At 40.8% G+C, this 13564-nt stretch overlaps 1 protein-coding gene across 2 annotated transcripts in view; it reads left to right on the top strand.

Moving 5' to 3' along the window:
- The window catches only part of ZBTB1 (zinc finger and BTB domain containing 1), a 27528-nt gene extending 15200 nt beyond the window's left edge, over positions 1-12328 (top strand). The window contains exon 2 of one of the 2 annotated variants that reach the window (XM_017738833.1): positions 11281-12328. In XM_017738833.1, the coding sequence (XP_017594322.1) occupies positions 11281-11311 (31 nt within the window). In that variant the 3' untranslated portion in view covers positions 11312-12328. Of the gene's footprint in view, positions 1-6478; positions 8302-11280 lie in introns of those variants that run through there. The other variant, XM_017738832.1, reaches the window with a different exon arrangement.
- Positions 12329-13564: the final 1236 nt, after the last annotated feature.

Here is a 13564-nt window from a genome sequence, read left to right as displayed (position 1 = left end):
CTGACTTGTTAGTTCAAAGAGTATTTACATTTGTGTATAATGTTATTTGTAGCCAACAGGTCTGTGGAGAAATCTTGATTTCAATAAATAGACTATCATGGAATTCTAAGAATTTATGCTTTAATTAGGGGACTTCTCTATTTAATATTTTCAGTTGATGTAAAACATATAATTTAGCATATTTTTTATTCAAAGCTGAAAACAGAAAATATATTGCCCTGGCGAATATATTAAAAACACATTGTTATAAAAGTGAATAGTTTGACTACACGATTGTATTTGAATATTCTAGTGCTAAACCATCAAGAGTTTTGGAGCTATTGGTGAGGACACGAATTTGCTCCTGGAGGCAATGCCACCTTGAGCCCTGGCAGCCCTTTACTTCTCCCCATTAGTTTCAGCTCTCCTCTCCCCTGTGTGCCACCCTTTCCATTGTCAAAAAGCACGTATCTATGTAGCTTCACAATGAACTGAATCAAGCAACGGGCTTTTTTCTATTCCCTGTGGGGCTGGTTTTTGGCTGGATCAGTTTCCCGCTGTGCTTCCCTCTCCATCTCTGTGTCAGATCTTGTGCAAGCACTATAGAAGGGGTGGCACAAGGGGAGGAATGAGTAGCTCGGAGGGGGTTTGTTCGCTTAAACGAGCTGCACCAGTACTCAGAGCATGTCGCAAATTTAACTCGTCTCTGTCTCCCCCAAGCATCCTCTGGGAAGCTGAACTCTTTACATTCATCTTCTATTTCCTGATAAGGAAAAAGGCAGCCCAGCCTCTTACAAATGAGACACATCTCTGCTATCTGCCCTCTTTTTGAGAACTGGAAACCTTCCTGCGTTCAGCTCATCCCACAAATATGCTCTGGAGCTTTCTTAGTGTTTCTTGAAGCAGACTGGGTAGTGCTCCGTGCCACTGGGTTTGTGTGGTTGGCCTGGCCCAAGGCCAGGAATGAGCTGGGCCCCTTGTCTGGCCAAACACCAAGGAATGGCTCCCACCTTCCTCTGGCCTTCCTGCCCTCCAGCTGTGGGCCCAGATGCAGCTGTGGAGCTCCTCTGTTGCCCTGTGCCCCTCACTGCTTTTCACAGTAAGAGGAGACAGTCGTCTCATTTTTGGTCTAATGCTGAAAGCTCAGGGTAATTCCGTGTGTAAGTTTAGCTGATGCTGGCAGTATCTGTTACTATCCCTGTGTACTTCTGACTTTTAAGTGCTTCTCAATCTCAGAGAGTTAAAAATCAAATCTTCTGACTTCCCTAATTCTCAGCTGGTTTGATGCTTGTTGCAGACTTAAAGACCTACAAGATGAAGCATGACTAATTTGACTTCATAAAGTCTGCTGAAGGCTAGAAATTAGGAACATGTTTTCAAAAGCTGACATTTCTGTAGTTCTCAGCTATAAACCAGTTTTCTGTATTTTCTTCCAGCTTCCAAAAAACTCCTAAAATGTTGCTGTGCAGTGTATTCTTGAGACGTGTGACTAGGCTGAGATTTTGTAGGGGAAAGATGCCAAAAATCAGGACACATTTTATAAATTAAGTGTCTTTTGCTACTTTTACAGCCACTTCCACAATTCTGGAATTAATTGTGATTTGATTTTTTTAATGCAGAAAGACAAACCTTAATTTGTAACAGGGCAGCAGAGCTCATGACTCAGGAATCACTTCATCATGACTATAAATATTCAGCCCTGAAACAAACAGCCCATGTTCCTTTTCATGTACTTGAATGACCAGTGCCAACTTCATAGGAGAAATGCTATCAGATCTTTATTTGGGTTATTTTTGCCCTCAAATATCTTACAGGGTGGGGATTTTTAAATTAATTTAAGACATAAGAAAACCATGTTGTGCATCATGCTTTTAGAGAAACTGCTTTCAGTAATTCACGCCGATTCCCCATGTAAGAGTGGTTGGAAATGTGTTTTTAAAGTTTCATATTAATGTATTAAAAGGAATATAACAGAATTGTGAAATGAGAAATCCTCAGATAGTCCAAGGCCAGGCTTTGACTGTTTCTTTTGTGTAGCCAGCATGGCACACCTCACCCCACCAACCCCGAGGTTCAGACGTGGTCAGGATCTTTGATTCTCTTGCGAGAAAATGAAAAGGTTTAATCCTTTCCTGTGCCTTCTGGCATACTAAAAACCAGAGTAAATCTTCCTGCAGCTACAACCACAAAAACAATGCTGCATCTAGAATTTCCGGTGGGAGAAAAAAAAAAGAAATAGTTCAAGAACTTCCCTCTCTGACAAAGTCCTGCTGCATTTATTGTTTTCACTCAAACTCAAGTGTGATTTGCATCAGTGAGATTTTGGGGTGTACTTTCTTTTGTTTGCAAATAAGATGTGATTTCAGATAAATATATCTTGTAGTTCTGTAGACATCCCTGACAGGGAATGAGAGCATCCTTTACAGGCCTCTAAATCCTGGAAGCTTTGTAGATTACAGGAAATCCACTGGAAATCGGGACTGTTGTAAATCCTTGGTTTCTCAACTTGTCTGTCAGGAAAAGTGCCACCAGTGTCAGCAATTGCCAAGGTCTCTGCAGCAGCCGCGATGCCAACACAAAAGATACAAAAATCAGTCTTTCCCCCTCTCTTCTCCCCCATCTCCCCTGATGACAAGGTTACTATTTTAAAAACACATCCTTTTGGCTCTTCTATTTGCCTTCTGTTTTAGAAATGGGAAGATTTGCTTTCTTCCTGTTTTAAAGCAATGACTAGGGCTAAGAAGTTGCCTTTTTTAATAGTTCTCACATGTTCAGTTGAACTACACACCTCAGTAATACCTGTTCTCTCCTTTTTAGGTAACCATCCCACTGCGGGTGGTCACCAGAGGGACTTCTGCTTCTGACTCCCCAGAAAATGAATGGGAGAAATAACATACTGTCCTTTCCATGGCAAAAGCCCCAAAGAGCATGAAAGTTTGTGGAAATGCAGATAAGCTGGCTAAAAATAGAGTTTGCTGAATACCATAAATTGCTTTTGGTTTTGGCAGCAGATACACCAGACTTCTGGTATCAGTTACGCTCCTCTTACACAAGTTGTTGTTAGGGCTTTTATTTAGGATGCTAAAGGTGGTGCCCTGGTTTCTTCCCTGCCTGTGGGTTTCCTACTGGTACCTACTGGTACAGAGTCCCAGCTTCCAAACTACTGAGGTTCTGGTTTCTAGCTATTGGTTATTGAATTACTTACGCAAATCAGAAACATTTTAAGAGATAAAATCTAAAGTATCCCTCCTTTGGGAAAAGGATAGATACAGTAATATTGTAGGAAGAGGAAATACAGGGTCGGATCTGGTGAAACTGATGAAGAAATTATCCTACAGCTCAGGAGAGAGCTCAGATGTCTGAACTACATTGTTATCAGGTGGATTTAGTAGAAGTTGTGTACACTTACATATGCTGTAAAATATGACACTTAATAGTCTGCATGCCTGGAAGTCTGAGGGTTAGCCCCACCTAGTCTGCTTTCAGACAGATTGTGTTTCACTTAGATTTTACTGGCCATTGCTGACACGGTCAGTTCTGCCAGAAAAGACAGAGGTCCTTATGCAGAGTAACTTAAAAACTGGCAAATAACTCAGTCAAGACACAAGAGATTTTACAGTAATTGTTACAGTTCTTTCAGTTTTAGTTTGCTGTGCAAAGAGTTAAATAGTTCAAAGGCAGTTTCCTTTGGAGAATGTTTATTTGATCAAGTTCAGTGTGGCTTAGACCCCAAATAGCAATACCAGCTTCAAACAGAGCACTACTATGAGAGAAGGAATAGCCTGTGGCCTTCCAGACCTCACAAGCTATGTTGGTTTGTTACACAGAGTCAAAACAAAGATGTGCCTTAGAACAGATATACATTAACTCAATGTATTTCACACACCACATCTTTTATCTCCCATCTGCTTCTCTCCCTGGTCCTTTGGGCTGTGACAAAATCACTGAGATCCTGGATGAACTACAGACTCCTCAGTGAAAAGCATATATGATGTGATTGGACCATCCAAGCTACTTAAATTGTTAGAGAACATTAGAGGAGCTACTGCTCCTGTTTACTAAGTCTGAAGTATCCTTTGGATTTTGGAACAGTGCTTATCTTTGCTTCTTGGTTCCCTTTACATTGCAGGAAGCAGGGTGAGGAAGAACCCAGTGGGTGCTTCTCTTAGATGGAGCCTGGAAGATCAGTCTGAGGGGTCTTGTTGTTTTGTTTTTTCAGGTCCTTAGCTGGCTGAATCTTCAGACTTCTAATAAATGCACTAGGCCTTATACAAGCATTATTAATGCATGATGAGATACACCAAGTTCAGCCACTGAACATAAGAGTGGAACCCATGCAGATGCTGTTAGCACAGGAACCTGGTATCGGGCCAAATCTGGAGAGTTATCTTTGATCTGTCTCCAGATCCTCCTTTTATTTGTAAACATCCAGCTAATCACAGACTTCCTCTGACTTTGATGAAGTGGAAGGAGCCGCATCCTCTGTAACCTCTGGGAAGGGCTGGAATTCTGCAGACGCTCAGAATGCGGGGATGGGGCTTCCGGCGCCATCTCGTGGCATCCAAGGGCTGGAATGCTTCAGTTTGCCGGGAAGAGGGTGAAGCAGATCCTCCCGGCAGCTGTGCATCCCCAAACAGCTCCTGTGCTTCGGGAAGCTGGGCGATTTTAAGGTCTGCGAGGAGGGCACAACTTTTTATCGCTAATCTCCCTTCCTGTGGGCTACAGGCTCTCGGCAATGCCAGGAGCTCTGTGTGTGCTACACCCCACCCCACCACAGTTGGCACTGATTAGCAGCGTTTCTGCTGTCTCATCGGAAAAATGTGATTTAATACTCACAGGCAGCCCACCTTCCCGCACTCAGAGGTGGTCCCACACAGCACAGCCGATGTATTTGAGGGTGGTGGTGGAATGGAGCTCAGTCGAGTGTGTGAGTTGTGTATGGTCTGCAAATGACAGAGATCTTGGACTGCAAAGTGCAGGCCAGCATGGTAATGAACAGCAATGTTAAACACTGATGTTGCCTAGGGAAAAACAGTGCTCACAGGCTTACTGTAGTTAGAACAGCTTTTTTTCTCCTTTGTTAATTTCCAAAAAAAGAAAAAAAGGTACTTCCTGACCTCTGAGCTAGTCATGTAAGAGTTACTGTGCAATAACAGCACCAGTCCAGTGAATTGTCCTCCAAGATTTTATGAATGTGTTAGGCAGACACATGGCCCTGCTGCCAGAACCAGCAGTACTTTGAAGGTAGCACTTTGCCCAAGACCTGCTTCCCCGGTTCATATTGCCCTCATGGCACAAAACAAAAGCCTTTTTGCCCACCATAAGTATGTGACATGGCACAGAGGGCAGGTAAAATACCGGACAAGCCTGGGCCTGGCACATGCAGTGAGTGAGGGCCTGGTGCACACCGGTGCACACCGAGGTGTGGAGCATTACTTGAGGCTTTCCTCTCAGAGGTGTGCCAGGAAATTCAGCCCTGAGCTGGCCTTGAGGATGCTCTGGCAGGTAAGTAATGCAAAGAGCTGCTAAACCTGGTGTCATGTGCAGCTTCCGCAGTGTAGACACAACCACTTGTGGCAGCCAGGGCTGCCACAGTCGCATAGAAACACCGAGTGTAAATTATCCAGAAGCGGCACAATCATATGAGTTACTAGTTAACTCAACAATCCAAGGTGCAAAAATATACTTTGTACAATGTGATTTACGCATTCAAAGAAAGAAGTCAAGTGTACAAAAAAACCCCCAATAACGCTGAATATTGTCCTCAAAAGTTACATCCATGCATTTCCAATTTCTTGATTGTTCGTATTGGGCACAAAGCTGCTCATATTTGTCATGAATTAGTGTGGTTGAAAGAGACTTACAGAAATTGTAAATATTTATATAATTTATCTGCATTTAACCTAAAATTAGAATGTGGGGTGTGTGTGGGTGTGGGTGTGTGTGTCAAGTAAATACGTAAGTTACCTCTTAGTTAGGCAAGATAAAAAAACCCACAACCAAAAATAGAGTCAAATATGAAGCAGTAAGAAGTATTCCAGAGTGGAGGTGTTCCAAGCTATGAGTGGCTGAGGGGAAATAATACTCGTGCAATTTTTTGAGCATCCACTAAGCCAAGCCATAAGCCACTGCTGGAAAGTAACACATACAGTATGAAAAATAACTTCTGGGAGGTTTGGGAAGTGAAGTCTTTTCTTCAGAAAATCTGTAGCTGTTTTGAAAACAGAAGGCAAAGGAAAAAGAAGCAAAAGTTTCTGAAACAAGATGACAACTTTGTTTAAGGTTGTGTTCTGGTGGGCTAGGGGTTGAAGGAAATGTATGGCTTTTAAAAAGAGTTCCTGACTGTGGTGGGTGCTCTGAATATAACTGAAGGATGGGTATTTAGAGCAAAACCACACATGGTGAGGTGGGAGGGACCACATCATGCTAGCAAATACAGTACTGCAGTGCGGGCTTCTGACTTTTAATATTTTTCTTGCATTTCTTTTCTGCATGGCAGTAGTGAAATAGGGACTTCTAAGCTTCTGAACAACTGAGAGAACCAGATTTGGAGAAGACATGAGGAAGAACTGGTCGGCAAAAGATTTCATAAAAACTCAGAACCTCGTGTGCCAGATCTGACTTGGCACCACCTTTGCTTTTTTGACATACTGCAGCAGTCGCAAAAGGCACCAAAGCAGTCAAATTAGAACATGCAGTAAAAGTTGTTTTGGACTCTTCTATGTATTATAAATCTTACTTCCTTGTGACTATTACTTACACCTGTAAAAAACAAATTTGAAGTCTTTCATGGAGCAGACAGCCAAAAGAGGCAGATGCCAGGTGTTAAGGGCTGCACTGAAATGAATTTACAGAATTTCTATTCACACGCTGGAGTGCTCCTTTTCTGAAACAAGGCTTCTTAGAGTTGCTGTCAAAAACTGTTTAGATTTTTTTAGTTCAAACATTACAAGTGTATACTCATGTACAATGCTAAACTATCAAGTATTTAAAAAGAAAAAAAGAAAAAGGGGTGAAAAAAAAAAACTTAAAAACTGAGGACAGAGGGTCCCTGAGGAAGGACAGGATGGTGAGAGAGATCCAGCTGACTTGATTTCCCCTGCTGCCATGATCATCATTTGCAAGCTGAAGAGGACCTTCCATGGAGCACAGTGCTTGCATGTGGAGAGTAAAGAAATGGTGCTCTGGTCTTATAAAAAGAGTCATGAAAATTTTTTACCAACAAGGAGATGAGTAAATGTGAAATAATCTTCACAGGGCACAGGGTGCACCTTTTTCTGGAGCTAAGCCTTGCAAAAGCTTGAAGAAGAGAATCAGGCGTTCACGTTCAGATTTGAACATTTTAGGAATACTAATGTTTCCAGCTAAATTAATGGGAGGGAAAAAACCCTAACCAAAAACCCAATAAGGCAGTAAATGTTCCAAATTAGGGCAAGCATGAATTATAGAAATATTAATTTCTTTTGCTTCCCTCAGACAACAGTGGATCTATTTAAGACATGTAAGCAGACTAAACATGCTGATTATATTCTGCTGTAGTTACGCATCTTACTAATTCTACTCATGATTATAAAAGGATGTTTCATTGTTCACTATAACTGTTATCTCAAGAAGAGTCTGTCTATAATTTTATTTATAATTGGCATCATTTTCATTACTGTTGTTACAAAGTGTGTACAATATTGTCTGTATTGCAGCTTGTATAGGGCATGTGTCTGTGCTTGCTTTACTCTTTTTGAGTTTATAAAGTTGCTATACAAATGCAAGAAAAGATGTTCAGATATTTTTGAATGTGGTTGCTTAATCTAATTACATAGCCCCCAATGTTTCAGCATATAGATGTTGAAGGAATCAGCTCTATTAACACATAACACCTTAAACATTAATGTAGGTATTTTAAAAGCCTTCAGTGCAGCACTGAAATGCTGACACTTCAGTCCCAGGAGCAAAGGGGAGGATGGTGAATATCTGGGCAAAGCTGGATACCACTGGGGACTCTGCAGGGAGAAGGCACAATATAGCTGGGATATCTAATAGTAAATGGGATGTCCTTTCTATAGAAAACATGAAGGACCTTCAGAGTAGACTACCACAAAGTAGACCACCACAAAGAGGAGAGAAGGGAATCCATTTATAGCATTGCCTTCAACAGTATACAAAGTGTAGGACATCTAGAACAGGCTGTGACTGTTCTGTAACTTAGCAATTACTTCTAGTCTATGTAGAGTATCAGTAAAGACATTCCAGGTTAGTTATCATCATCTTTAAAGCTTATTCTGTGCTTTGCGACAGTATCTTTAATAAAAAACTCTTACAAATCTGCTTATTATTCTCATTTAATTCCATCTTATACCTGAGTTAATAACAGTCCTGGCAACAGGGTTAAGTTCCAGTTACCACCTGCTTCATAAGCTCCTGTGTTTTTCCCATTCACCTGCTAATGACAAGAGGGAAAACAGAGATGAATAAATATCAAATAATCATAGAAATGAGAAAACAAGAGAAATTCATAGCATGCTACAGCAGTTCAATTATTATAAAAATTGTTCACACTAAGCATATCAGTAGATCTGAGAGATTAATCACTTACTGATCTCTGAGTATGAAGTATTGGTCTTTGCCTGAGTTTACAGTACACCATTTATCTTGTTTAAGTTCAGCATAATTTTCCAGCTTTACAGTTATTGCCAATAATTACAGTATTTTGTTTAACTCCATCACAACAATTCTAGATAAAATTCTCTGTTTTCATTTATTTACACCCTGGACCATACAGAGTATCCATTTAATATCTTCAAACAAGACCAAGCAGAGTTCAGGTACATTAACAGATAAGATTAGAATGCAGCATAATCCTGGCAAGGTGCAGAGGGAATCTGAAAACATATTATTTAATACGAACAAGTGCAAGCTGGAACCATTATCTGTGCAAGTAAAGGAACAGCTGCTTAATTTCATAGAATCCTAGAATGGTTTGGGTTGGAAGGGACCTTAAAGATCATCTACTTCCAGCCCCCCTGCCATGGGAAGGGACACCTTCCACCAGACCAGGCTGCTCAAAGCTCCATCCAACCTGGCCTTGAACAATCCCAGGGATGGGGCAGCCACAGCTGCTCTGGGCAACCTGTGCCAGGGCCTCAGCACCCTCACAGTAAAGATTCTTAATATCTAAATTAAATCTACCCTGTCAATTTCCATTGAAAAGAATGAATGCATTACTTTGGATCACATTCTGAAAATTAATCTCCACATCATGATGTTGCAAATAAAGGTAAAAACTGAAATGTAGAAACTAGAGTATCATTGTTCCTTCATGACCACTAAGGCAAGAGCTGGTAACATCTCCAGTTCTCAGCATAGCACTTGAAAACTAAGAAACAAGGTGCATGCAGAGAATCCAGGAGAAAGCAGTGAATGTCTGGAAACTGAGAAGACTTTGCTCTCGAGCACAGGTTGCATGATTTTAAGTTATTTTACAGAAGAGATGGTGGAGGGAAAACACAATGATTTTCATGTATAAAATCTGGTTGCAAAGAAAAATGGCACAATTGTTTCTCATATCCACAGTCAATATGAATAAAAATAATTGCCTTAAATTGCAAGAAAGGAGATCTTGGTTAAACACAAAATGGGACTAAATGATCTGTTGAGATCCTTTTCTGATCTGATTCTGTGATTACTGGAAAATGTTCTGCTTCAAGTCACTTGCTTAGGACTGTCAGTAGAACAAGAAAAGGAGGCTGCAGTTAAAGGAATAGAGAACTGACTGCCTAAAATGCATAGCACACCAGTTTATCTAGTTAGCACTAGTGATACTAACTTCAGCTTTTAATCATGCCTCAGCAAACTGTCAGTAGTCTATGTAAATAAACGTGCTTAAAAATCACTTAATTATAAAATAATTGTTCCTTGAAGCATCAAGCATTAGTTTAATCAGTGTTGACAGCTTCCATGATTTTATTGAGTCTAATCAATCTGAGGTAGCCTGGTTTCAGTTGTGAGATGGTGTAATGAACTATTTTATTTATTAAAAAAAAATTAGATCTGCAAATTACATGGAAAATCCTAAAAGTGTAATCTGAACATATGGTAAAGATGAAAAAACCAGAAGGTGAATAAAGCCACATATGTTTTTTAAACTCATAATTTTAAACTAGGTTTATAATTTTAGGAGATCTGACTCATGATTTTTGAATTCCTGGTTTGGCAGTATGAAATTACAGTGCCCTATATTCTGCTGTTCTGAATATTTCCATAGTACTGATCATGCATTTGTGTAATTTGCCAAAAACATGTTATACAGGATTTGCAGAACTTTATTTGTTACTCACAAAACAAAGGAGCACTTATTTAAGTAAGATGATGTCTTGTGGCTGCCCTTTAAATTAACAAGCAGCAGCTGTGCACAAAACCGGGCGGTATATAAATACAAAGTAAGTTATGTAGTTCCCCCCACATACACTATGGTTTCTAATGCAACCCCTTGTCAGAAGAATCTTGTCATTTTATACACTGGTAGTTCTTGTCTGAATTCCAAGTACCAGACATACGTTCACAAATGTAAACGAGATGAAGAATTTCAGTGATGAAAAGGTATTGTGGCGAAGTATTACTTGATCTTAGAATAGCAGTTGCTTATACTTTTCTGAAGTGATTGGTGTATTATAAAGTAATCCATTCTCACTGATACAATCTGATCTATGCAATTTTTGGGATAGTTTTACAAGGGAAATGGGTATTAGGGAAATGGATACGGCAGAAATGGATACCAGAATTTAAGGTCTAAGGTCTGACTGCTAAACCTGAAAAAATCATTCATTGCATTTCAGCTTTATCTTAATGATCCAAGCGGCTGATGTCTGATCGAACTGTAACTTGGGTTCAGTCCTATTTTTATACTACATTGCCTCATGAAACACATGGGGAAAAAAATCTTCCTTTTATCAAGATAAAGATAAGGGTTGAGTTCTCAGTTCTGCTCCAGATACTGAGCTCTTGCTTCACTGAAGAAATCTAAATACCATCTTAATTTCTGGCTGGGTGGCGTAATGGAGAATAGCCTACAGTGTATTACATAATGCTGCCAAACAGGAGACATGGGTGCATAATCGATCCTGAACACAAATAAATGGATCAGAAAGAGGCCTGCCACTTCCAGAGGTGCTGAATTGCTGCTCTGGAAGTTGCTGTGAAAATAGGGCTTACAGATTCAGGATGGGAGAATAACAGTGAATGTTTTGTTAAAGGGAAAATCCGACTTGTGCTGAAGTCCTCCCCATAAAGCTCACTCTTTAATTTCAGAACCAGTTGGTTTGGCTCACCTGCATCATGACTGCTTATGAAGCAACATAAAAGGGAATCATGTGGCTCTTCCCATATGAGAGGATGACTGCATGGATGAGTTGGTTCACAAACTGCTGACAAAAAGCAGGCTGGTAATAGCTCTGCTGAGAAGAGAGAATAAGTCTAATGAGGTTTTAGAGGTTGCTCCCTCTCATTAGACTGGACTTTCTCTAAGGACATCAGTAAGAGGTGATGGCAAGAGCATCACATGAACTTCTGACTGATTAGGAATGAAAGCTTAAAAAGCAGCTGGGACCTAGGCATATCATTGTACAGAAGAAAACAGCACCTGCGTGCCCAGCTGGAAAAGAAATACTTCTGCAACAGCCTTAATGAAATATTTGGTAGCCTCAGTCCACAGACCTTTGGATTTTTCCTAAGGATGTCTCTACACCAGTAGCATTAAAATGGTGTCTCAAGCATTCCTCCAAGAGCTTTTCCCAAGATTTACTACAGCAAAATGATTCAAATCATGAAATAAACAGGACTGAAGGAGTATTCTGAGGGTGAGCAGTAATCCAGTCAATGCAAACACCTCTTTAGCAAGTTATCAGCACATCTGTGTATCAGCTCAGCCATATCAGGGCCACACTAGTTATTGGGCCAAGGAAACCCCAAAGAAGTTTTGTCTGGAGCTGTTGTACATATTTTGTGCCTGGGCTGATAAAACATACAGTTAAAAGCTTTGGGCTAAATAAATGAAATGTCACTTCTAAATCGGATAAACCTTGTTAGATTACAGCTATAGTTAAAGGAGACATCAGATTAATTTTGCTGAAAAGACTGTTTATTGTGCCAATCAATATTGTGTTATTTCCTACCCCATTTGTTCTCTCCATTTACTGTGTCTATACATATGTTTTTGAGGCAGGAGTCTTCTTTTTACTCTGGAATAACAGGGTCTGAGTTTGTCCTGCAAACAGGGTTCTTGTGCATTATTAGTGTTCCTAAGGGACAGTCCTCACAAGGATACAAATAATAAACAACATCAACTTTTCAGCTGAAACAGAATTTATTATCCACCTCCCTGTGTATTGCTCTGGCATTTCTCCCTGTTCCACATAATACAATCAACTGAATGAAGTGGCAGTGAATTACAGGAAGAGATGGTTCAGTGATGAATCAGTTACTGGTCTAACTACAAGAGAAACCGACACCCTTCCCATCAAACAAATATGCACACAGGATACACAGAGCAGCTCCTGTAGGCAGGGACAGCTGATGGTTCGCATTTTCCATTGACTTCTTTTGGACTTCTCCAAGGTCAGAACCTGTGTGAAAAAAAAGACCTGGATCTGTGGAAGAATAATAGTTATTTAAGCACGTACAATATGTATGGCCAGAAATTCAGGCTCTTCCATCACAAAACTACACACATACTGCACAGAAGAGGTGGAGTCTTCATGTCATGTAAAAAAGGCTTTGAAAAATACACTAATGGAAACAAGGATGTTTTTGAACAGGAGTTACAGTGCCTGTAATAATTGTGTGAATACAAATCACTCTGGGAAAAGCTGTAACACATTTTCTATGAGGCCAGCTTCTACTGCTGAAGGCTGGGGACAAAACTAATGAAAGATGATTTAAGTACATAGCGACTTTAATTCTTCTCTCACATGACTCCTGAAGTCTGTGGATAGCAAACTTTTAGCAACCCTTTTAAAGGAGCTAAAAAGGAGCTACTCACTAAGCCACCCTGTACAAAAAAAATATAAGGATGGTATTTTGCCCTCTTTACTAGAACAGGAATATTTTGAGGTGTCTCAGAATAAGGAGGCATAATTTGGAGGAACCACAGCAGATTTCAAGGTCTAATATATTTTCATCAAAGCACTTTTCCTAGCTCCGAGTTAATAGCTCCATAGCTTTTACTAAACGTAGGCGTGACGCCATCTCACATTAGCACAACAGACAAGAATTTGGAGGCGGTTCAAGAATGGTCACCACGCAGGAACACGCAGCAACAGGGCCCCCAAAGCCCCACTGGTGCCATTCCCTGAGTTCTGGTGCCGGGGCAGGAGGGGACAGCCCAGTGCCATTCCCTGACTTCTGATGTGGCGACAGGAGGGGAGAACACGGTGCCACTCCCTGAGGTTTTGGTACCGGGACACACACGGGGCGGGGGTGTTGTCAGCTCGCCAAGTTCGGGCGAAATAAGGCTAAACACGGGCTCGGCGGGACTTTCCCTCAGGCACTTTCCCGCTCGGAGGTGTGTGAGGGGAGGCAATCCGCCATGACAGCT

The sequence above is a fragment of the Corvus brachyrhynchos genome, unplaced genomic scaffold, assembly GCF_000691975.1.
Source record: "Corvus brachyrhynchos isolate BGI_N302 unplaced genomic scaffold, ASM69197v1 scaffold245, whole genome shotgun sequence".
Lineage (NCBI taxonomy): Eukaryota > Metazoa > Chordata > Aves > Passeriformes > Corvidae > Corvus > Corvus brachyrhynchos.
The sequence above is the reverse complement of the archived record's forward strand: the minus strand, read 5'-3'. Positions and strand labels throughout refer to the sequence as shown.